The sequence below is a fragment of the Pagrus pagrus genome (assembly GCF_965226575.1).
Source record: "Pagrus pagrus genome assembly, chromosome: 5".
NCBI classification, from domain to species: domain Eukaryota; kingdom Metazoa; phylum Chordata; class Actinopteri; order Spariformes; family Sparidae; genus Pagrus; species Pagrus pagrus.
The window spans coordinates 730,682-757,394 of record NC_140189.1 but is presented as its reverse complement, the minus strand read 5'-3'; the positions used below and the strand labels follow the sequence as shown (position 1 = coordinate 757,394).

The 26,713-nt window shown below is 41.1% G+C and overlaps 2 protein-coding genes across 2 annotated transcripts; one reads left to right on the top strand and one right to left on the bottom strand.

The window, feature by feature from the left end:
• Nucleotides 1–461: 461 nt before the first annotated feature.
• LOC311257490 (uncharacterized protein) lies at nt 462–1,873 on the bottom strand (the record flags this gene model as incomplete). Its single annotated transcript, XM_084353136.1, has 3 exons — nt 1,671–1,873; nt 1,022–1,387; nt 462–889 (listed from the first exon to the last, which is right to left on the bottom strand). Exon 3 carries the CDS (start codon nt 843–845, stop codon nt 462–464), a length of 384 nt encoding a protein of 127 aa, XP_084209262.1. The 5' UTR covers nt 846–889; nt 1,022–1,387; nt 1,671–1,873.
• A 6,211-nt stretch (nt 1,874–8,084) lies between these two features.
• Nucleotides 8,085–26,030, top strand: tctn1 (tectonic family member 1). Its single transcript, XM_084353845.1, has 14 exons — nt 8,085–8,407; nt 8,713–8,830; nt 12,804–12,937; nt 13,016–13,167; nt 13,265–13,367; nt 15,123–15,235; nt 16,259–16,279; nt 21,291–21,425; nt 21,596–21,721; nt 22,523–22,611; nt 23,441–23,578; nt 23,669–23,822; nt 25,095–25,226; nt 25,326–26,030. Exons 1-14 carry the CDS (start codon nt 8,113–8,115, stop codon nt 25,470–25,472), a joined length of 1,857 nt encoding a protein of 618 aa, XP_084209971.1. The 5' UTR covers nt 8,085–8,112; the 3' UTR covers nt 25,473–26,030.
• The last annotated feature ends 683 nt before the right edge of the window (nt 26,031–26,713 follow it).

Below are 26,713 nucleotides of genomic sequence, written 5' to 3'. Positions count from 1 at the left end.
GAAACGCTCCTAAGCGAAGTCGAGACAAGAAGACCAGTATTATTTGGCAGCCTTTCTACAGGCATAAACACTAAAAGAAAGAAGTGTGAGTGGGAGCGTGTGTGTGAGGCAGTTAACGCTGTGGGGTCGGAGAAGCGCACACTCCCAGAAATTAAAAAGAAATGGTCCGACGTGAAGGTGGAGGTGAAGCGGAGGATTTCGGCCCACCGCCGAAGCGTGACCGCAACGGGCGGGGGGACAGGAGGGGAGGAACTGACCCGCTTTGAGCAGAGAGTGGCGGCCATTGTGGGTGACACAGCCCTAACTGGAGTTGTGGGGGCCCATGAAGGCGACACAGATCATCCCCAAGGTAAATGTGTTAAACTCAGAAATGTTGTCATTATACTGGTCGTACAATAGGCTGCTCACATTACACATGCTCGTGCGTAGAGTTGCCAGGATATAAACACATTGACCCATGTTTAATTATTTAATTTTTTATTATCATTTGTAATAGACGATGAGCCAGGAGAGGGCACCTCCACCAGCACCGCGCGCCCTGGCGTCTCCACCGGCTCCTCCACCACCTCCACCAGCACCACGCGCCCTGGCGTCTCCACCGGCTCCTCCAGCACCACGCGCCTTGGCGTCTCCACCGGCTCCTCCTCCAGCACCGCGCACCCTGGCGTCTCCACCAGCTCCTCCACCAGCACCACGCGCCCTGGCGTCTCCACCGGCTCCTCCACCACCTCCACCAGCACCACGCGCCCTGGCGTCTCCACCACCTCCACCAGCACCACGCGCCCTGGCGTCTCCACCACCTCCACCAGCACCTCCACCAGCACCACGCACCCCGGCGACTCCATGCCAGCTGCTGACGTCCGCCCAACTGGCCGTGTCCTCACTCAGGCTGTGCTGGAAACACAGGAGGAAATTATAAGGGCAATCAATGGCGTCAGTGATCGTCTCGATCAACTGATCAATGTGCTAGAAAATATGTGTCATGCAATAAATGCACTTATACAGTAAATTGTGTCCTTGCCTCTTTACATCGTTGAAATCAGATGCTGCCGGGCCCGTATCGCTTCCCGGGGTGGGTCGAGGTTGACGGGTCCGGCATCCGGTTCCTCTGGTGGGGGGATGTGTTCTGGCAGTGGTATGCCATGGCGGTGTGCCACGTTGTGCAGGACACCACAGGCCAGCACAATGCGGCACACCTTCTCTGGTGTATACAGCAACACCCCCCCCGACCTGTCCAGACAGCGCCAGCGCCCCTTTCATAGGCCAATTGCCCTCTCCACCACTGCCCGAGTTCGGGAATGGAGGTCGTTGTACCTCCTCTCTTGCTCGGTGCTGGGGTTAGTGAGAGGGGTCAACAGCCACGTTCTCAGGGGGTAGCCACGGTCCCCTGGAGTCAAATGAAGAATATAACTTGTGAAATAGACAAGACGGATCACACTTATATTAATGACTGCAGAAGTGCGCCGTGGCTACTGCAATGTGACATTTCCAACTTTACGCACGCGTTTATTGACACAAATACTGAACACAAGGAGACAGTAAAGGGCTTGTTAGATAGCTCTATCACTCTATTTTCACCAGGGAAAACAAATGCACATATTTGAATGCACGTGCCCAAATGGGCATTGTGCTGGTTTACATTCGAGGCGCAACTAAACGGATTTACTCACCGAGAAGCCACCCATCGCGCACCGTGCCAGCCTCCAGCCTGTTACCAACCATGCTATTGGTAAGAATGAACGAGTCATGCGTTGAACCAGGCCACCTTGCCACGATGTTGGTGAGCTGCATTTGCGCATCACATATTATTTGAACATTAATTGAATGAAAATGTTTCCTGTTGACAAAAACAAATTCATCCTGTGATGGCGCTTTTATAGCAACATGTGTGCAGTCAATAGCTCCGATTACATTAGGGAAACCGGCTCTTGCTGCAAATTGCGCTTTAATGTTGGCCTGTTCAACAGCATTGTATGGGAATTTGATGTACCTGGATGACATTCTTATGATCTCGTCCCACACAGCTGGCATGGCTCGGCTCAGAGTGGACTGGCACACTCCTGACCGGTCGGCCAGTTCCCTCTGGAAGGCTCCTGTTGCCAGGAACCCCAGAGTGGTCAGCACCTGTGTGGACACGGACAACCCCTGGCTCCTGGCTGTGTGTCGTTCTAGGGCCGGCCGCAGCTCTGCACACAGCTCCAGTAACACTGGCCTCGGCAACCTAAAACGACTCATGAGCCAGTTGTCGTCATTTGCTAACAGATCTTCCCGTTCTCTAAACACCCTCTCACGTCTGATATTACCATTTGCGATGTCTTCTACTAAGGCCAAGGCTGCCATTGTTGATGCCATTTTTTCATCACTTTGCGCATGCTTTTATATCCATCCATATGATTGCAAACACGTGTGTCTTAATTGTCCATTAATGTGTCTCTGATGTGCACATTACTCTGAGGACTAATCGTTTTCACATAATAAACAGTTTCCCAGCATCACCTCAAAGTGTCGCCAAAGGCACAATAGCTGTAGAAACGTGCGTACGCCAGCCATGAAGCTGGCATGGGGCACCACACATTTCCACGGTCGTTTCACTTTTGATACATCTGAACGTTGGCGTGGAAAATGACGTACGGCACTTTTTTGTGCGTACGCAACATTGATACATGAGGCCCCTGGTCTCTGAGTCCATAGTTAGTTACAGCAGTGTCATCACAGTGACTTCAGAGCAGCGGGAGAAAACACAAGAGTAGAGAAGGCTGGCTGCTGTGTGCTCTGTTAATGACCGCAGGATTTATTCAATAAACCCTTGCTTCTTAATTAATGCTTTAATTAGACTTCCTTCCTCTCACTGCCAGCCAACCACACTCACACACACAGTCTTACAAAGACACACATGCAATGCAAGTGAGGTGGTGACCTTGTGATAGCCTATGTGTTCATCGTTCAATGGCCGTGCCCCAGAACTCACACATCACACGTGCCGTGGGAGCATGCACACAAACAGTCAGCAGGATAAACACACTTTCTCATAGACAGCATTACCATCCATACTGCTGGTGTGCCTCCCGCTGACAGTTGGATATTACCCACAAAGACTCAGATTGAACATATTCATCAGTGGTCCTGCCCACACTGTCATCATGGCCACTGAGAATTAATTAATGAGTGTGAGGGGCGAGCAAGAGAGTATAATGCCACAGGAAACACAGGTTGCACATGTCAATTCAAAGGAAAACATTTTATAAATAAATGTTTAACTTTTACAGGATCCATTGAATTAAGAGAGAGAGACAGGCGGAAGTCAGAGGTCAAAGAATCAGACGAGCAGGGAAAAAAAACACCCTGTTTGACTTGTGTTGTTGAGGTCACTCACTGTTTGTTGTTATTGAATGATAATATCTGCACTATAAGTGTGTGCATGTGTTTGTGAGTGTGTTTGTGTGTTACAGCCCTATAAAAATGAAACAGAGTAAAGGTTTGGTGAGTTGAACATTTGATTTCTGTGTTTGAAAACATTGTAAGAAGTACATTCCTCTGGTGAAGCAGCCATTTATGGCATTTAATGCTAAAAGGCTCTTCTGAGTGGTGACAATCTGAATGATTGTGTCACACCTTGATTTGTCTGTGGACTGAAGGTATATAATCAGTATTCTTTTAGTAACCATGGATCAAATGACAATGTGTATGATAAACAGTCAACAAGAAAAAAGCTCTAAAAACTCCCTGTACACTACCTGCTCAACAACAAACAGTTAGAGACTAGCTGGTAAACATAGACAAGCATTTAGCAGCCACTTACATTTGGCAAGCCACAGTGACATGACTCTTAAAGGTGCACAACGTGGTTTTGGGGAAGAAATTTTCTTCACTGACTGTTTTTTTTTTTTATTCCTAAACAAACATAAACAAACTCTCTTCATTTTTATGAAGACCCAGCCACCTTTCTAGCTTCAGTGTTCTGGGGACCTTATTTTTAGAGAACAGCTTTTTTATTAAGTTATAGAAAAAATAGATATTTCTGAGTCTGTATTACTACCTCATTCATATTGTAAATGCAAAAACTCTGAGTGTGAATTTCTTATCCAAAACTACATAGTGCCCCTTTAATGAATACTAACATTGCTCTGTGTCTGCTGGATGTGCAAATAGGATGTTGTTATGGATTGTGCAAGACCCGCCCTACTCCGCCTCTGGTTGGTTGCTTTTGTTGGTTACATTCTCATTTTGTAGCTTGGTCATGTCTGTTTTTCTTGCAATTATGGGCAGGGCAGACTGCCCTGCTGTTGGTCTGCTAACAAGCCTTGAGACACTGTAGCTGCAACAGCTAAAGAGGTCAGTGTGTTTACCAGGGAAACAAGAGCCCGTATTCTGCTGTATCAGCTCTGCCGCTGGCTGTTTGTTTTACAAGCCAACATCAAGTAAAACCCAGATACAACCTGTTAACTCAATGACCACTGAACATACAAGCTGTGTCCCAATTCAGGGGCTGCATCCTTCAAAGGACGCGGCCTTTGCGGCCTCCGAAGGCAAGTCCTTCAAAGGCACCTTCGAAAGCTGCGTCTCATCTCCCCTCATCTCATTTTCTTAACTGCTTTTTCCGTGAGGGTCGCGGGGATGTTGCCGCTTTATCCCCCCCTTTCAGGGGGTTGTGGGGGTTACTGGAGCCAATCCCAGTTTTCATAAACCGAGGATACACCCAATTCCTACATTTAAATGTCAGATCTGCGCCACTTGATGTCGCCATTTTCTTTCTTTCTTTCTTCGTTTTCGGGACTGAGCAGCGGCGCGCAAAGAATCTTGGGATATGGGAGGCCACGAAGGATAGTAGCAGTGCGTCCTCCAAAAAGATGGAAAAGAAGGCTGCATTTGTGGGGTGCATTTGAAGGAGCCTTCGAATTGGGACAGCCTTCGCACGGTGTTGTGACGTAACTTGCCTTCAAATGCGTCCTTTGAAGGATGCAGCCCCTGAATTGGGACACAGCTACAGTTAGGAAATAGCCCACTAGCTAGGTAAGGCTAGGTAAGGTAGCTAGGTATCTTCTTCTTCTTCCTCATTTGTGGTGTGATTAAGCAGTAAATTCACCATTGCCCACTGACCTCTCTCCCTCTTCTGGTTGTCCAGTGAGAGGAAGTGGACACAGGAGGACAGTGGATAAAAAGGCACCTGGCTTCGGGTTACCATTACCATTGGTCACAGGAGTGAGCAGGCGGTCGGAGGTGGGCAGGGGCTCAGTGGACAGGGTCGGCTGAACGGGCTCCTCTGTACTGCTGTAGCTCAGTGTTGTTGGGGTTGTTGACTCTGTAGGCTGTGTAGTTGTCCCTTCCCCTTCTCCCTTCCTTTTCTTTCTGTCCATCAGACTACCAGGGCCATGCAAGTCTGTCAGATTTAGTCATGTTTTTAGACAGGAAGAAGGTGCCTATCAGTTGAACTCAGAGGTGTATGGCAAGACTTGCGAGTAAACTGGTGGGATCAACAATAACACGTCAAATGGCGACTGTCTGCTGGCATGTTTGCTATATCACCTTTTATAGCATGATGATGTGTCAATGTGTTTCAACTTGTGGCCAAAAAAATCAATTAAAGGTATATAGTATATAGAAATTGTATGGGCTTCAGATTGCAACCAACTGCACATGCCTCGTCTCACCCCCCCTACAGTGACAGCAACAAAAAGTGAAAAAACGTGTAGGGCCACCTCTTGAGCCAGTGTTTGTTTTTTTCATTTCTGGGCTACTGTAGAATAATGTTGCAGACTCAATGGAAGAGGAACTGCTCCCTCTGTAGATAGAAGACTCATTTTAAGGTAACAAAAACACAATGAATCTGGGTTTTAAGTGATTATACACTAAAGAAAACATTCAGCCCCTAAATACCCCTAAATCCTTCAAACTGGACCTTTAATTCTGCTTTAATTTTCACACTGGTCTGCATGCTCCTGCTTTCATGGTGTTATTCAGTGGTTGTTCCTGAACAGCTTTTTAACACATTCTGTATGAAGGTCTGTAATGTCTGTTTGACATTATTTACTGCAAACCACAATTTAAGAATTCTGCCATCAACCAAGAGCGTGAGCTGAATGGTTTACTCTGGTAGTATTTACAGTCTAATAAACTCACCAGTATCCCCTAGTAGGTAAGTTGATTAGTTGATTTATTTCTGTAAATTTACGGATTTTACCTCTAGTTTTTTAATTGATCTGATGTAAGTCATTTACCAAGTGAAAATGCACTATTAATGCATTTTTCCTCTTGTCCAAGCTTAAAAAATGTAAGGGTTGCAGTTTTCTTTTTCATGTCAGAGAGAATTGGAAATCCCTTGGAATCATCATTGAAACTTGTAACCTTGGGTTCTGGGAAACTGTAACTGCAATTTTTCACTACTTCCTTATGTTATAGATTGATCGATTAAAATCTGGAATGTGACACCTGTGCTTTACCAGCTGAGCTACACATAATATGATGCATTAGTTTAGATCTTAAGGTCTTTGTAAAGTTGGCACTCATGAAATGTAATACATTTAAGGGATCAGTCGACCAATCAGAGTGACTTATGAAGTTGCACTGGAAGTTCAACCAGGATCCTCACCTCAGCACTCTTCACACACTATTTGAAAGCAGCCTTTGACTCCACATTCTTCCTGTTATTTCTTATCCTGTTCAGCTCTTTTACCCAGTCATAGTGATTCTCTCATTCTCTATTGTTACTCCCTAACTACTTAACATATGCATATACAGTATATACATATTCATATGCATACACACACACACACACACACACACACACACACACACACCTCACACTTGGCAGGCTTGTTGCTGAAGGCCCAAGGAGGTGCATTGTTGAATTTGGTGCAATTTGGACACTAATATTAATACATTTTGAATAAACAGCAAACATCACTCTGTGCCGCAGTGAGGGCATGGGGCTTTAGACCGGTTCTGTAAACCCCTCTGATTATTATCAGGTAATCTGTGATATAGAATATTTTGAATGGGTACTGTAGTAGTGACAATATAATTTCCTCTTGCTCCTCCATTTAAATACATCAACTCACCAACAACATTAAATATTAATGTTGAATAATTAAATGCAAAAATGTTGAGATTTTCCCAAATGATCCTGTATCATAAATAAATTAAGAAGAAGATTACATAGTAAGTTTGTCTGTATTTTGCTTATCTTTCTTGGTTGAAAGTTGTCCCTTGCCACAGCTCAAACAGCCTAAAAATACCATGTTCCATTTACACCAATTATAGCACAGTCCATCAGCTTAATTAAGCATATAAATTGCAGTAAATACATTAAATGTTGATGTAAATACATCACTGCTCTTCGCTGATAAAATTACAAATGTTGGTAGCTGGAGGAAAGAGAATACGTGGTTACAGAAAACTGATCGGTTCCTGTGTTGCACTGTCCTGTGCTGCCATCTTGTGGACAATCACAGCACTGCAACCAAAAATCTTAAAACGGGTGAAGATTTCAAACCCATCAATAAATGAACAAGAACATTTATCTGACCTAAGGACTATTTGGACCAGAACATCTCCATTAAATGATGATGTTGCACCGTGTCTGTCTGCTGAATAGACAACTGCTGACACATTTGCCATAACATGGCAGGTCATAATATGTCAATGATGTGTTTTCAACTTTTTTCTATGCCCATAAATGAACAAAATTAAATAAAATGATACATTAATGCAGCTTTAAATGTCATATAAAGACATGTTATTAATGCTAATTAAGTAAATATACAAGAGCGTTGTAATATTAAGACACTCATTCAATTTTAAAATATGTTAATATCTCTAATAGGCTATGTCTAAAATAGACCCTAACTTTTGGGACACCGTTTCTGGAAAGATTATTTGCAAGCTTTTCAAATGTTCGGCAAAATGATTTGAACATCAAACCTCAACATCATTCACCGTTTGTTTGTCTTTTTGACGGTGGTAGGAATTTCTGAAGCCGATGGTGTATCTCTCAACTTCGTCAAATATCCGTGGGTGGAATGGTTAAATGCTTGGACAGCAGGTGGCGGTAATGTTTCACTAAAAGCCGTAAACCGTTAGTGGAGGAAGAAGAACCATAGCAACGATTAAACAAAGATGGCGGCCTGGACTGTTGTGCGTCGGGACACTTCAAAAGTCTTCAGTTTATTTCTCTTGTTTACTGCCGTTCCTTCCAACGAAAATGAAACGAGCTACAACAACTATAACACGGCTGGGTTTGGTGATAAGAACGTAACATTTAACGATATGGACAATTATACAACTACACAGCCTACGGAGTCAACAACCCCGATAACACTGAGCTACAGCAGTACAGAGGAGCCCGTTCAGCCGACCCTGTCCACTGAGCCCCTGCCCACCTCCGACCGCCTGCTCACTCCTGTGACCAATGGTAATCGGTCGCTATAACGAACTACACTTTTAAACAGACTCTCCACTTCATAAAGAAACATTAGATATTACATTACATTAATAGCGAACCTAGGTGGACACTCTGCTCTACAAAGCTACTGTCATAGTGTAGTAGCCCAGTTAGCTGGCTCTTTTTACGTATGAACAATCAACTGTACACGCATAAACATCAGAGATGTACAACTGTGTATTGTATGTATTGTAGTAGCCTATGTAACTCAATGGCGATGTACACCATATTACCACACTGAAGTCATATTTTTGTTTGTGTGTGTTGTGTTGCAGTTGACAGCTTGTGTCCCTGTGATGAGCACAAGGATGTGTGTGACATCAACTGCTGCTGTGACAGAGAGTGTGGTGAGGAGGTGTCTCTGTTCACTGGCTGCTCTGTGGTCACTGTCAGGTTAGTCTCTCAGCTGCAGTTAAAGAAGCTGGATTTCCAGTCACTGTACAGTGTAGATTAAAGTCCAGTGTGTAGGATTTTGGATTCAGGGGCAGATATGTAATATAATTTTCATAATTAATAATATTTTTATTAAGTTAAGAGTATAATCACCTACACTTAGAATCATTGTGTATTAGTTACCTTAGCATGCCCCTTTTATATTTACAGAGGGAGCGGGTCCTCTCCACAGAGTCAACCCAATCCACCATGTTTCTACAGTAGCCCATAACGGACAAGTAAAACACTGGCCTTTTGCATTTTTCACATTTTGAGCAGCAAAGTAGGAGAGGTATAGGAGAGTGGAGCTTGATGCATACTTTTTTTCCCCCAAGGCACACATTTGCTCCCAAGTTGATAAATATAGGAGTGTAGAAAGAACTAAAGGGGTGCTATTAAATTTTGAGGAAATCTTCACAAGCAAAACAATAGAATTTCTTTTGATACAAAATGCGCTTTTATATATATATATATATATATATATATATATATATATATATACAGTACAGACAAAAGTTTGGACACACCTTCTCATTCAAAGAGTTTTCTTTATTTTCATGACTATGAAAATTGTAGATTCACACTGAAGGCATCAAAACTATGAATTAACACATGTGGAATTATATACTTAACAAAAAAGTGTGAAACAACTGAAAATATGTCTTATATTCTAGGTTCTTCAAAGTAACCACCTTTTGCTTTGATTACTGCTTCGCACACTCTTGGCATTCTCTTGATGAGCTTCAAGAGGTAGTCACCTGAAATGGTCTTCCAACAGTCTTGAAGGAGTTCCCAGAGATGCTTAGCACTTGTTGGCCCTTTTGCCTTCACTCTGCGGTCCAGCTCACCCCAAACCATCTCGATTGGGTTCAGGTCCGGTGACTGTAGAGGCCAGGTCATCTGGCGCAGCACCCCATCACTCTCCTTCTTGGTCAAATAGCCCTTACACAGCCTGGAGGTGTGTTTGGGGTCATTGTCCTGTTGAAAAATAAATGATGGTCCAACTAAACGCAAACCGGATGGAATAGCATGCCGCTGCAAGATGCTGTGGTAGCCATGCTGATTCAGTATGCCTTCAATTTTGAATAAATCCCCAACAGTGTCACCAGCAAAGCACCCCCACACCATCACACCTCCTCCTCCATGCTTCACGGTGGGAACCAGGCATGTAGAGTCCATCCGTTCACCTTTTCTGCGTCGCACAAAGACACGGTGGTTGGAACCAAAGATCTCAAATTTGGACTCATCAGACCAAAGCACAGATTTCCACTGGTCTAATGTCCATTCCTTGTGTTCTTTAGCCCAAACAAGTCTCTTCTGCTTGTTGCCTGTCCTTAGCAGTGGTTTCCTAGCAGCTATTCTACCATGAAGGCCTGATTCACACAGTCTCCTCTTAATAGTTGTTCTAGAGATGTGTCTGCTGCTAGAACTCTGTGTGGCATTGACCTGGTCTCTAATCTGAGCTGCTGTTAACCTGCGATTTCTGAGGCTGGTGACTCGGATGAACTTATCCTCCGCAGCAGAGGTGACTCTTGGTCTTCCTTTCCTGGGGCGGTCCTCATGTGAGCCAGTTTCTTTGTAGCACTTGATGGTTTTTGCGACTGCACTTGGGGACACTTTCAAAGTTTTCCCAATTTTTCGGACTGACTGACCTTAATTTCTTAAAGTAATGATGGCTTTACTTAGCTGCTTTTTTCTTGCCATAATACAAATTCTAACAGTCTATTCAGTAGGACTATCAGCTGTGTATCCACCTGACTTCTGCACAACACAACTGATGGTCCCAACCCCATTTATAAGGCAAGAAATCCCACTTATTAAACCTGACAGGGCACACCTGTGAAGTGAAAACCATTTCAGGTGACTACCTCTTGAAGCTCATCAAGAGAATGCAGAGTGTGTGCAAAGCAGTAATCAGCAAAACGTGGCTACTTTGAAGAAACTAGAATATAAGGCGTATTTTCAGTTGTTTTACACTTTTTTGTTAAGTACATATTTCCACATGTGTTAATTCATAGTTTTGATGCCTTCAGTGTGAATCTACAATGTCAATAGTCATGAAAAGAAAGGAAACTCATTGAATGAGAAGGTGTGTCCAAACGTTTGGTCTGTACTGTATATATATATATATATATATAATTTCTGCTTATAACTGTATTCAGTAAAGTCATATGATCCTCAGAGCGGACAGTTTCCATCCACCTTGTTTAACAGATAATATTCCTTTTGGTCAGTTTCAGTGACTCAAACGTATATGTGATTCAGAAGAAGATTTTGCAAGAAATGCAAAAGACATGAGCCAGAGGTTTAGGACAAGAGGATATCAACAAAAAACTATATCCAGAGCTTACAATAAAGCAAAATGTCTCCCTAGAGAACAACTGTTGGCTTCTAAACAGAAAAATCCACAAAATTCAGATCAAGTATACTTTGTGACACAATATAGTAATCAAGCAAATAAAATCAAACAAATCGTCAAAAGAAATTGGGACATATTGAAAAGTGATAGTACTCTTAGAGAAGCTCTCCCAGATGCTCCAACCATCAGCTTCAGAAGAGCTCCAGCCCTAAATGATAAACTTGTTAAAAGTCATCTCCCCCCTATACAACGAAAAACCTGGGTCTCCACCAGAAAAGGTAATCACAAGTGTGGACATTGTAATCACTGCAGTAATATGATAAATGCTAACTACTTTACTGACATTACATCTGGTCGTAAGTTTGTTATAAATTCATTTATCAATTGCAATACCTCATACGTTGTTTACAGACTTGAATGTCCATGTGGTCATTTCTATATTGGGAGAACAAAGCGTAAATTGAAGGCAAGATTGGCTGAGCATAAGAATGAAATAAGAACTGGCAATCCCCAATATCCCATGGCTGTTCATTATAAAGATGTAAATCATGGCAGTTGTTATTCTTTAAAGATATCAAGTATTGAGCATATTGAAAACTCAATTAGGGGTGGAGACAGGCTCAAAACACTCTTGCAAAGAGAGTCATTTTGGATTCATACATTGAAAGCTACATATTACCCAGGTTTGAATGGCGAACTGTATTTCTCTCCCTTTTTGTAATTGTTTTCTCTTAGAACTGATAGTTCTGTTGTCTCTTAGACAGGTCCTTAGAGAGAGAAATAAGTAATTTCTCAGTCTTCTACCAAGCTTAATATTTATTACATGAATGTATATATTATGTATGTTTTTTTGATTATTTGTTAAATTAATGATGTTAAATTGTGTGGTGTAGATTTCCCTTTGGTTGTACAGAGTCTGTCATATTCTTGACCTTTTTTTTTTCTGTCATTAGCAGGTCATGCTGACCATTTGACTGCCTACCTGCTCACACTGAGCAGCTGTCTCTGATTACCTATTTAACAATTTATTAGACTAGCCATGTACTATGAAGGTGTTTTAATCATTACCCTCTTGAGTGCCTCAGATCTTTCCTTAAAAGTGATATGATATTTTAAATTTGGGTTTCTTACACATGTTCTATAGTAGATTCAAGCACCTTTACAGCACGTGCCTGTGTCAAATTACATATGATATATGGACAAAATCATTATTTGATTTCCATCATATGAAATCATATGTTATTGTGCTTTAAACAACCTAAATTATGATTCAGCTGGCATTACTGAATATGGATGATAAATGAGAGGACAACAAAAAAGTTTCATATGAAATATATAATATATAAAATAAGATTTATTCTTTTTTGTTTCTTTTAGACTTTTGATGTTAAGTTTGAACAATACAACCTAGTTAAATGAGCCCTACCACACAATGACCTTCTGTTTCCATGTGAAGCAATATTAATAAGACTCTTTAATTGAATATATCTGAAAGATTTACACATGGCAGTAACCTCTGTCTACATATGGTGTATTAACAGGCTCATCCATGATGTGCATTCTTTTTGTTTACAGTGGCAACAAGAAGCTGTGTAGCCGAGATGCAGCATCCCACTCTTTAAGGAGTACAATAGATGGCTATTCAGAGGTGCAGTTGTCTGTCCAGAAGGAGACTAATTATGATGTCTTCTGCATTCAGTCACACAACCGTAAGTCATTCATGATGTTCATTTGGAGTAGAAATTGCATGTGAATAACATATTTTTAAGAAATATTCTTCTGTCTAGGTGTTGATGGATTCTCTCATCCCTCACCTGCTCTTCCAACTAGCAGCAACTTTGACTCGCTGTTTAAACAATTTAGCAGCTTTATTTTTGGCTCAGAAGAGAATAGTGGTCAGGTGTCCTCTGCAGAGCTCCTGACTGTGTCTGGATACCAGGTAAGTCACTACTTTGAAGGGGCAACTGTTCAAACCCATTATTTGTAATTATCATGCAACAACAGTGTTCACTCTCTGCATTGGTTCATGTTTTCAGTTTGGAGACCTGATGGTGACAGCAGGAGACAGTGGGAAGAGAGGGATTTTCTGGCTGCCAGCTCCTACTGTTACTGCTGACTGTGCGGACACCAGTCCTGCAGGTAACTACTACTCACTATAATGTGAGACAATGTCACTTTTGTCACTGTGTATAGTAGTGAACAAGAGCACATAAAGAAAACGGTCATAAAGTCAGCAAACTGACTCAATAAGTCAGTGACACACTATTAAGAAAGGGAGCAACAGATTGAGCAAGGAAATTATATTAATATACTACCATTCAGACACAAGGCAATTCATTCAAGTCCATTGCAGGAGAAACATAACAGCTGAAAATAACACATGAGAAAATGTTGAAATTGTATTTAAAAGACAATAAAAAACATAATGCAAAAATAAACAAATAGTTATGGATGAAAAAAAAGTTGTATTTAAAATACAATTTTAAAAAAGCAAGCATCCGAAAAGTTACCAATTAAAAATAAGTTATGAATCTAATTATTTAAAAGCCACAGTAAATGAAAAATGTGTTAGCCCTGATTTTAATGAGCTGACAGATCTCAGGTTTTCAAGAAGCTTGTTTCACCTGTTGGGTGCAGAGAAACTAAAAGCAAGGGCGCATTTTATTACTTTTTTTTATTTTTTTAACCTTTATTTAACCAGTAAAAGACTCATTGAGATAAAAAATCTCTTTTACAAGAGTGTCCTGGATATGGACATATGAATCCAACCTTTAATTCATAAAAGGAAGAATGTGCTATTACATCTTAATACAGTTAAATTGTACCCCATTAATCACTCAAACTCAAGCTTTTACTGCACTGACATAATGAGATGTGATTCCAAAATGTACACTAAACTAGTCTGGTCCCAGACCTGTGAATCACCACCCACATCTTTGATTTGTTCAGTAATCCAAGTTGGTCTGGTTTTGTGCCAAAAAAAGATCCATTAAAAGCTTTATTGAATGTTATTAACTGCCTGTCTTACCCTTGAGCGTAACCCATGTGACACAGATACAGTAAAGTGACTCTTCAGTGAGCAATCTTGTTTCTGAACCGTCTCTGGTTGTGCTCACTGTGGCCCCCTTTTGGATACACAATCAACCAGTCACAGATTTGTAGGTGGGATTAAGAATGAGAGTGCCATCTTCCTTGCTAGCTAGCTACATCCATTCTAAATATCAACAAAAAATGGTTGTTGGTTAATTTACATTTACTCTTAAATCTGGCATGTCCATAGCTGCTCTACTGATTGGTTAGTTCAAAACAAAACAAAATGCATTCATACATAATGTGAATGACTGTTTTTTTTTTTAAATAAGGTAGTAGAATAAATTTATAAAATATATGAAGCTGTAGTGTAGTTTTGACTACAGATCCTTTCTCAACCTCCAACTTTTCAACTGTGTTATATGAAACTTCTAACATGGATGTAAGTTAAGATTATATTTACAATTGGACCTGTAGAGTTTACTTATTGACATATCACAACTGCTGTCATACATCCAACCTACAACTAAAATAGTACAAAGTGCAACTCAAATAAAAGTGAAGACAGTAAAGGTTGATTAGTGTAGATTACGTGATGTAAAATCTGGGTTATACAGAGGAGTGCCGAGTGGTGCCGTTCTGTTTATTCAGAAATATAAGGAGAAAATCCTTCATGCTTTCATATTAAGATTATTTCATCATTATATGCCATCAAGAGTGTTTCTTAGTTCTCTTGTAAAGGAATAGTCTGACATTTTAAGAAATAAGACTTTTCATCCTATTATTTCATTGTAATTATTTTTTATTTTTTTATTTTTTTTTTTTGCATGTGGTTGCTTTGGTTTTTCCTGTTTTTCTCCCCAGCCTTCCTACAGGATCAGAGCAGTCGGTGTTCTCGGGATGTGGTCCTGGAGCAGGACTGCAGCACTCTGCTGGCCCTCAGCATTGACACCTACACCAACATCCAGCTCTTTGCTGTGAGTCCTACATTTACACTGCGACATACTGCTGCTCCACCATCAAACACTCTTACTTTCCATATTATCCGTCAGTGGTGTTTCATGCACCCTGGGAGATATATAGCGATTAAATGTGTCTTTTGCCAGTTCCCTTACTTTATTGAAGTGCAATACTGCTTCAGCCATTTTTCTCTACCTGCTCCAAAAGTTGACAATTACCATTCAATAGTTAGTTCAGATCCAAAAACAATGTGGTCAAACACCAAAGTCACACTCAAACAAACTAATTGATCTAAGCAGCAGTAGACATTCAAACTCCCATGTTCTGCAAGGTAAAAATACTTTTAATTGTTAAAGGAGTATGATGAGCTTCAAGAAATCAGTATAAAGGCTTCAGTTTACCATTGCAATACCAAACTTACATTTTTAGATGGCTATGTACACCAATCAGCCGTAACATTAAAACCACTGACAGATGATCTGAATAACATTGATTATCTCATAACAATGCGACGTTCTGCTGAGAAACCTTGGGTTCTAGCATTCATGTGGATGCCACTTGACACACACCACCCATCCAAACACCGTTGTGGACCAAGTACATGCTCACAGGTCAGAGCTGTTTTGGCTGCATAAGGGGAACCTGCATTAATTAAGTAGGTGGTTTTAATGTTGTGGCAGATCGGTGTATGTTTTGCTGCTGCCCCCATTCTTAGCATTACATTGCATTGCCTCCATGCCAGTTCTTCTGCCTGCTTCTCCAAACTGGGGGCATGCTGACCACCGTCTACTGTAGATTATTCAGTGACAATGAACTAACCCTTTAATATTTCAGACAGCTGGAAAGTATTTCTGGGCGGATTTTACTAGTGATTTCTTTTAATTTTTTGATAAGAAAACAAAGTATCATGGATGTTTGTACAGAGGTTGCACAAGATGAACAAGCTACTGTATTGGAAATGCTTAAAACACAGAACTCTACAATAGTGATTCTATTGATATTAATTTAAAGATGTTTAACCAAATCTTTTTCATTGCCAGGGGAAGAATAAAGTTGCAGATGTAAGTATGTTGACTTTTTGTGTGTTTAATTCTGAAACAATTAGTTAGTTAATAAGTTGATCTACAGAAAATCAATTGACAAATATTTTTGTAACAGATTATGTCTGATTATGCTTTCTTTGTTTTCTAATCATAAAAACAAAATATCTTTTATTTGGGACTACTGGTCAGAAAAACAGGTTTGTTTTTGTTTGGGGGGATTAATTGATAAATTCATCAGATTAATTTGTTAATTAATCTGCCTGCTTTGCTTAGTCTCATAACAATTGCAACATATTTTATGTACATTGTAGAAGTGATCACATGGTCATCACAATGATAGACTCATAGAATCGGCAGTTGACAACTAAACAGGTACAATTGAAGCCTAATTTCCACCAAACAGTCTGGTCCAGTTCAGCTCAGTTTGTTACACCTCAGAACAGTAAGCCCTAGATTAGCTTTGTGTTTCCACTGTGAACGGTACTATTAAATATAAGCAGGGTTGTTACTGGCCAGCTTTGGAGTAACCACTTTCACTTTCCAGCACTTGGAAAACAACAGGGGGACTGGTCTGGCATCTATTAAGTGACACACTGTGACCTGTACTGTAGATTACAGCCAGATTGACAACATATACAAACTGATAACCTTTTTTACCTCTGCCCCGCTCACGTTATTCGTCTTTTCTCTGCTGCTCTCACTCTTTTTCTCAACCACACACAGCACACACATGTGTTTGTTAAATTGTTTACTTTTCTATAAAAGCATGAAACTTGGTAGACTTGCACAGTTTGGGGACATTTTCAGAGATGGTGCTATTGCAAAAACACCACGTGGTGGCCATTGCAGCAATTTTACTTGCCGCCATAGCTGAATTATGTATTTTGCATCATAGCTTCTGAACCAAACATGATAACACAGTAAAGGTTATGTCTACCCGTATGTTTTTGATGGTCAAGGATTTCAATGATACCATATACAGGTCCTTCTCAAAAAATTAGCATATTGTGATAAAGTTCATTCTTTTCCATAATGTAATGATAAAAATTAAACTTTCATATATTTTAGATTCATTGCACACCAACTGAAATATTTCAGGTCTTTTATTGTTTTAATACTGATGATTTTGGCATACAGCTCATGAAAACCCAAAATTCCTATCTCAAAAAATTAGCATATCATGAAAAGGTTCTCTAAACGAGCTATTAACCTAATCATCTGAATCAACGAATTAACTCGAAACACCTGCAAAAGATTCCTGAGGCTTTTAAAAACTCCCAGCCTGGTTCATTACTCAAAACCGCAATCATGGGTAAGACTGCCTACCTGACTGCTGTCCAGAAGGCCATCATTGACACCCTCAAGCAAGAGGGTAAGACACAGAAAGAAATTTCTGAACGAATAGGCTGTTCCCAGAGTGCCGTATCAAGGCACCTCAGTGGGAAGTCTGTGGGAAGGAAAAAGTGTGGCAGAAAACGCTGCACGACGAGAAGAGGTGACCGGACCCTGAGGAAGACCGGGAGAAGGGCCGATTCCAGACCTTGGGGGACCTGCGGAAGCAGTGGACTGAGTCTGGAGTAGAAACATCCAGAGCCACCGTGCACAGGCGTGTGCAGGAAATGGGCTACAGGTGCCGCATTCCCCAGGTCAAGCCACTTTTGAACCAGAAACAGCGGCAGAAGCGCCTGACCTGGGCTACAGAGAAGCAGCACTGGACTGTTGCTCAGTGGTCCAAAGTACTTTTTTCGGATGAAAGCAAATTTTGCATGTCATTCCGAAATCAAGGTGCCAGAGTCTGGAGGAAGACTGGGGAGAAGGAAATGCCAACATGCCTGAAGTCCAGTGTCAAGTACCCACAGTCAGTGATGGTCTGGGGTGCCATGTCAGCTGCTGGTGTTGGTCCACTGTGTTTTATCAAGGGCAGGGTCAATGCAGCTAGCTATCAGGAGATTTTGGAGCACTTCATGCTTCCATCTGCTGAAAAGCTTTATGGAGATGAAGATTTCATTTTTCAGCACGACCTGGCACCTGCTCACAGTGCCAAAACCACTGGTAAATGGTTTACTGACCATGGTATTACTGTGCTCAATTGGCCTGCCAACTCTCCTGACCTGAACCCCATAGAGAATCTGTGGGATATTGTGAAGAGAAAGTTGAGAGACGCAAGACCCAACACTCTGGATGAGCTTAAGGCCGCTATCGAAGCATCCTGGGCCTCCATAAGACCTCAGCAGTGCCACAGGCTGATTGCCTCCATGCCACGCCGCATTGAAGCAGTCATTTCTGCAAAAGGATTCCCGACCAAGTATTGAGTGCATAACTGAACATAATTATTTGAAGGATGACTTTTTTTGTATTAAAAACACTTTTCTTTTATTGGTCGGATGAAATATGCTAATTTTTTGAGATAGGGATTTTTGGTTTTTCTTGACTTTTTTGCCAAAATCATCAATATTAAAACAATAAAAGGCTTGAACTACTTCAGTTGTGTGTAATGAATCTAAAATATATGAAAGTCTAATGTTTATCAGTACATTACAGAAAATAATGAACTTTATCACAATATGCTAATTTTTTGAGAAGGACCTGTACAATATCATAAATTGTACAGATGAAGAGGTAATGGTGAATTCTTTTACACTGTGAAAAGAAAACTAGAGACCAACGATGGTAACACACCAGCCACGATGCCCATTAACATGTTGACCCATGAGTACTCAGAGCTAGTCATTACTACATTATTACATGAGTTCTCCATAATCATAGGTCAGTACTACATTGTAGGTGGGTGATATGTAATGTCGTAGGCCACCTCCTCTGTTCAAAGACGATCATTCCAGTTTGACTGATTGGGGAGAAAAAACAACCTCTCCATAAACGAATGGCACAACACAGGAGGGCCAACTCCTCAGGTCAAGACTCTCCTGTCCACTTACATCTGAAGGAGAAAAAATCCTTTGACGACAACAATGTAAACATCTTGGCCAGGGAAGACCTATGGTTTGAAAAAGGAGTAAAAGAATCAATCTTTGTCAAACTGGAATGACCATCTTTGAACAGAGGAGGAACATTACTTATCACCCACCTACAATGCAGTACTGTGTTCCCTCCCCAGACAGCTTAACAACCATTCAAATCTGGGCTCACCTAGCCCTAGCAACCCACATGAAGGCCGGTTAAGTCAATGACCCACAAGTGGCCCTAACGACTCTGAAACTCAGAACTCACACATGTCCTTATGAGAGGTAAAACATCTTCAATAAACTGAAACAAGTCCAGTTGCCTGCGCTACAGCACATTAGCATGACCTGGATGACTGAGAACCTTCATCAAGAAACATTAATGAAGCAAAATTCACATCAAGTTCTAAATCTTGTCATTTCCTTTTGATTGGGACATTTTGGTTTCATAACAGGAAAGGTGTGTAGGCCTAGTGCTGTTGAGCTGGAAAAACTGGAAACAGGTGTCTACTTATAGACACTTACTATAGACACTACTTAATACATTATTATGTTTGATTCTGTATAAGAGGAACACACACAAAACTTTGTCTCAGTTTCTTTGCAAATAAACTCATTCAAACACACAGGCTGCAGACTCGGTACCTCAACAGGGTGAGGTAAAACAGGACAGTACCAAACAGTTATTTTAGTACTATCTTTTTGATAATGCAAACAATTGTTTAACAAACTGAACTGAACTGTACTGCTTGGTGGAAACAGGGCTGTATATACATACATAATCATACATACTTTACATGTATTAGTATATAGCCACATTGTCTCTCCATGATGTGAAGAGTTAGAGTATACCGTTTGTCTTCACATTACTCTACATTGTAATTGTCTTTATTATTTTTCAGCTGATCCATATCTTCAAAGGTACACCCCTTAAAACACCCCATTTTGTTTTAGTGGCCAACAGAACCTCAATATCCGATAATGACCTCCCAGCTCAGTGTTGTTTTGACACCCATCTGGGAGAACATTTTGGGGTATGCAGGTGTTTTTGGGTGCTGTAGAATAATTAAGGAACTGCATAAACGTTTGTATTAAAAATGTTCGCATGTCATCAAAGCCCCTGTCTAAGCAGGAAATTTAGCAAGACACCTACATTTATTTTGCCCAGAGTAAATAGGTCCCAGTAACATGTGGCAAGCACATAGTGCAATAAGTTAGCACAGACAGGTTGAGGTGAAATGCTGCAATGTAAAGACACGAAAAATGCCATTTCTCTCTTAGCTGTTGCTCAGTTCCCGAGAAGGAGGAAGTCATGAGCTATTACACCACAATTCACTGTTGCTTTACACTACTGCACACTATTCAATAATACCATACTGACACGGGTTTGTTTCACCTGCCTTTCATGGAACTTGATACTTGACCCACCACAGACTCCTGTCTGATTTTTTTTAATGCCAAAACACTGCTATAATGCAATGTTTTTAAACGAATCTGTACTCTACTGGCCCTATAATGTCAACATATCTGTAACAATGGAAACCAAAGGCTGCCTGGAATTTTGGTAAAACACAATGAAAAGTGTACAGCCAAGCTAGCAGCTCTGTCACTGGTGCTTCCAGCTAAATGTTAATGTCAGCATGCCCACAATGACATTTTGATGTTTAGTTCTTTTTTACCATGCTTACAATCTTAGTTTAGCATATTTGCTAACTAGCACCAAACAGTAAGTACAGCTGTGGCTGTTGAGAGTGTCATTGTTTTTGCAGATACTTGGTCATAAACCAGAGTACTGGACAGATTAAATTTTTGACTTGATGGTGCCAAAGGGAAGTCAGTTCACCATGTTTATCTGTTCAAAATTTTGTGGCTATCCGTCCAGTAGTTGTTGAGATATTTTAGTTTGGACCGAGAAGAAGTGGTGGATCCACAGGCTTTGCCATCTCTATCAATGTACAAACTGTAACCCTGCACACTGTTGTCAGTTGAAAGCAGGGGATGATGATGAAAAATGTCTGTGATAAATGTTAATAAAGATGACCAATTTTGTGTATGTGACGTTGCTGCAGGTTGCTCCTGTTGAGGTGGCTTCAGTTATTCTGCAGTCTGTGGATGGGACTCAGACGGTACTACAGATCAGTGATGGAGAAAATATCAACCCTCTTCTCCTGAACCCAACCCTCTGTGCTAATGTGGTGCTGAAGGTGATTCTAGCTTACTCCAACACATGCCTGTATCTATGTTTATGGATATAAAGCTTGCAATATATTTCATCAGTTTATCTGAGGAAACAATAAAGTACTAAGTATTTGCCCTTAAGTATTTTGTTCTTGTCAAACAGAATTTTTTTTTTGCCCTTTGTTTTTTTCCTTAGGTTGTCTATGTGATGAGGTACAATCCAGCTGGTGAGATAGTGAATGTGAAGGTGTCTGTGGTGCTTGGATTTGTTCATGAAGCAGATGTGTCCCTGGAGCAGGAGTTTCTTATCACATTTGTCCAGGTAGTGTCTCAACAAAATGTTTTCTATCTATCAGTGAGTATTATCCACAAAAGGGTTGCTTTTTTTTCTACATGAGGAAGAAGGAAGGAAGGAGGAAGGAAGTCTTAATCGTGCTATGTTGCACTAACGAAGACACTAATAACAGATATAATAATTTAAATGTTATAATAATAAATAAATATATATAATAAAAATGGCGATGATTGTAGGAGTCAAGCAGGACCATAGCGGCATGACCAACCATGATCAATAGGAACCTGTGAGACCAGAGAGCCCAGAGACTCCGGGGAAGATGCCAAGTCAATAACATGCATTATTGAATGTGTACAGGTAGAGAGGAAGAGAGAAGAGCTGGGTGCATCATGGGAAATCTCCCAGCAGTTTAAGCCTATGGCAGCATAGCTAAGAGCCTGTGCAGGCCCTTACTATAAGCTTTATCAAAAAGGAAAGTTTTAAGCCAACTCTTAAAGGTAGAGAGGGTGTCTGTCTCTCGAACCATGAAATGAAAATATCTGAATGATGATGGAGATAATGAAAAGAGGAGACTGCTGACTAATCGCTGACGAAGCTACACATATAGTAAACCTTGCCTGATTCTCTACTGTCAAATAAAGCTCCAAAATAATCCTGTGGACTGTTGCTAGTGAAGGAAATATACCTTTCCTTCAATGTCAAGGGGTGTTATAATAGTTCATTCTGATTAAGTAATAAAAAGTTGGGCCTGTGCAATCTATAAATGTAATAATTGAAAATGTGTTAATCTTGAGACTAAATGTACTTTGTCTTGTGTCTATTAAACAGGAGGACGAGGAAGAGGTGGCTGTTCACTACAGTGGAAATCCAGGTTATGTGGTTGGACTACCTCTTGTGTCAGGAACAAGAGCAGCAGAATATCCTTTATCTGAGAATTCCAGTATTTTTAAACCTGGCCCCTTTATTTACACGTTTTGGTATGTAAATGATTCATACACATTTTTGGAATCAGTCACATAAGATCACCAGCTGAAATGGCTGCAACGCAATCCTGTGGGATCCACTAAAAGTGCTTGTTTTTGTCACCAACAGGCTATGGTTGCTATTCTAAGTGTCTGAATTTAGAATTCTCCTTTAACACTGAACTTCCCTCACCCTGATTCATAGATACTAGTGGTGATGTGGGGTTATGGGTACTTTGACAGCATTTGACAAAAGGTGGGATAATGTTCTGATTCTAAGTGTTATGTCATAGGCAACTCGACTTGTTTCAGTTTCTTGAAGACGTTTCACCTGTCATCCAAGAGGCTTCTTCAGTTCTAACTAACGGGAGGGGAGTTGGAGGCTTTTAAACCCTGTGTAGGAGTGTCCTTGCAGAGTCGGGACACGTGAGCTCTGAGTCTCAGCGTCGTTAGGGCTACTCGTGGGTCGTTGACCCAACTGGCCTTCATGTGGGTTGCTAGGGCTAGGTGAGCCCAGGTGTGAATGGTTTTTAAGCTGTCTGGGGAGGGAACTCAGTTGTGCATTGTAGGTAGATGATAGGTGGTGTTGTAGGCCACCTCCTCTGTTCAAAGACGGTCGTTCCAGTTTGACATAGATGGATTCTGAAGCTGAAACTGAAGTCCATTTGCCTACGACATAGCACGTAGAAATTACCATGACCTGGATGACTGAGAACCTTCACCAACACGATAATGTTCTGATGCTCTTCATTGCCCAGGATTTGTCCTTGACAGGTGTCTTCACTGGGATTGTTCAGAGTGTCGACCCCAGAGAAACCTTGTCTCTTCTCCACAGTACTGAGGACCAGGACTGTTTGCTTGGACCGCATCAGCACTTCCCTGTCCTGTTCGGTCTGGACTCTGTGTCTGGTTGCACATTAAGGCAGGGCTTCACTCACACTCAACAAATCTCATCACTATGTACAGGTACAGTGTCTGTCTATATACATGGTGACTTGTCTTGTTTCTGCAGAATGGTGGATGCTGACAACTGCTCCCTGGTCTCTCATATGCTTCTGGATGTTCTGAGAGGACCAAACTATACTCCATATGTGGCATCCTTTGGAAACTCCCCGTTAGGCTATCCACTAGACTGGCTGCCAGTCAAAAACAACTTCAATCCCCGGGTGAGCACAGTTAGACCAGTCAGTTCCTGAATCTGATAGGAGTGGAAGTCATGTCATTGCAAATTAGTACAATACATTTTGGTGACACTGCCATTGGGGAGTGCCATTGACATGAGGGGGAGTGCTTGGTCCACAACGGTGTTTGAGTGGGTGGTGTGTGTCAAGTGGCATCTACATGAATGGTACAGACAGACAGACAGACAGATAGACAGATAGATAGATAGATAGATAGATAGATAGATAGATAGATAGATAGAGCGAGACAGAGAGAGAGGGAGAGAGATATAAAGCAATTAAAAATATTTCAGTGCAAATGTATTTTGGTAGATGAGTGAATCAATTAATAATTGGAGATTCTAAACTCTAAAATGAGGTGATATTTGAAGCTTGAAGTAGTCAAGTACAAAAATTCCTTGCTGCATAAACTGCACAAACAGTGCTCCTGTCAACACTTCCACCTGGTTGTTTTTTGAAGCCCCACTCTAATGTGTTTTGGTATTTTCATGATCTTTCCTGAAAAAGTTTTGTAACTTTTGAAAAAAAACTTAATTTTGTGGTTAAACTTAACAAAATGAGAATCTAGGACTTTTAAGTCATCCACCAAGTTTGGCCTCGCACGTGTGCTCTATGAAGAGCCATGCTGTAACCTAAGCAAGTGGTCGACACCATAGTGAGCATTTATACATGTGTGCTGGTGTGTCTGTGTTGCTGGCGGTGGTGAGTGTATTGCCAGCTGTACTTTCCTCTTTAAACACGACACACGCGGCTCCATACAAAACTGGCTTAAAAGACTTGGCCTAGCGGCCCACATCGTTGTGAAATGCAGTTACATTTTGGGGGGGTGCATGTTAGACCACGCCATGGGTACAGCGTAGATTCAACATTTAACCTCATCCCATTCTTGGTTTGAGAAACAATGGTAACAGTTAGAAAGTCTTACTGGAGTGGAGCTTTAGTTTTCTGCCGCCATCATGTGGACAAATCTGCTGGTCAAGAGGCGTCATTCTTTAAAGTGTCTTTTTTACTATAATTAAATAATTGAAAGTATTGCTTTATAATGACAGCCCTAATACATACACACACACACACACAGACACACACACAAGTATACAGACTTGGCAGAGATATGCGCTCTACTGAATGCCATTCTAGTTTAGATCATTAAACCAGCATTAATCAATACTATACATGTTTCCACAGTTGAGCGCACTTAAAGTAGTGTATGCCTTATGTTGTGAGGCCACAATCCAGCTGTATGTTTGTCATCTGCAGGAAGCACAGAGTTGCAGCATCCCACTGTCACTTCATTTAGAAATTGAGTGGACTAAATATGGATCCTTGGTGAACCCCCAAACTCAGATTGTGAGCATCAGAGAAATCATCCAGACCAACACCACCAGTTTGGTAAGACTGACTTTTTGATAAATACTGGAAGGAAAAATTAGAAGATGCAGTGACGGTCCAAACATTTTCTACTGTGTCTGATGTTGTGTTCTCCCACAGGAGCTATTATCTGGACGCAGCAGTATCTTGTCAGTCAGGAGTTCAGTGGCCTTTATACCAGTTTCTGCTCCTGCTCATCCTGGTTACAGAGCCACACCCACCATTGATGCCAAACTGCCCTTTGACTTCTTCTTCCCTTTTGTCTGAACAGCCCATTTGTTTTGCTGGCCCTGTTTGCGCTGGCTCAAACCGAGTATTTTTCTGTTTGTTCAGGAGATCTCAAAGACTGTTTATGTGACGCACAAGGCATCACTTAGTTTTGTTTTGTTGACTGAACTGATACTGAGACTCAAACTGAGTATTTTTCTGTTTGTTTGGGAGATCTTGAAGAGGAGTGATTTCTCTGTTGAGAGGAAGAGACACTTTTTGGGTTATTTGAACTGTGTTGGGGCACTGAATTTATAAATACACTGTTTTGGTCTGCTAAATTCATGTGTGGAGGTTTCTTGTTGACTGTTGATTTCTGGTTGTTGCATGAGTTGTTCAAAAACCTTCTTTTTAGTAAACTCTGTGTACACAAACAATGTTCTCAATGCTCGTGTTCATGTGTAGAGACCCTGGTGATACTGCAAGCAAAGTTTCATGTTGTCGAGTCTTCTTAGTCTTTTAAAAATAGCGATTTTGATGCTACCGTAAAGTTGCCCCAAGCACGCCATTGAAAATGATTTTGACCTGAAAACGAAAATACAGTAAATCTTAAAAGTGGCTTTTTCGTCGTAATTATGCTTTTACACGAAGGTTTGACTTGGGTTCCTTCACAAAAAAGCCTAGGTTGCATTTTGGTGAGAGTTTCACTTTAAATAAGGGGCCATGCACTGAAATACATGGGTCCTTGGGTAAGGTTGACATATAACTAAACAAAAAGTATTCTGATTAGATTTATATTCTGACTGGTACCCTGGCACCGTCTGCTGCAACTGCTACAACGTGCGGCACTCAAGTGAGGAGCTGGAGGCAACGGCAACAAATTCACAAGATCAAGGTAAGCGATTAATTGTTATTCATGAGGCAAACAAATGTGTGTTTGTAATGAAAGCTAGGTTAGCTTAAAGGATAACTTCAGTATCTTTAAACCTGGACCCTATTTTTACATATTGTGGTCTTTAAATGACTAGGTCCAGCCAGCAGCTGCGCAATGGGCTGAATCTGCCAAAAAGTACAAAGTACATCAGAACGGCGGTTTCTGGTTAAATAAAAAGGATTTTAATCTTTAACACAAAGGTCTATCTCTGTATGGATCCTTCCATAATGCTGCCAGACACTTAAAATAACAATCTGAGCCTGTTTGTGGCGAAAACAAGCACTTTGCGTGGACACCAGTTACTTTCATGGGCGCAGTTGCCCAAAAGGAAATTGCAGCCCATTCCATGGCTGCCGGCTGAGGCAAT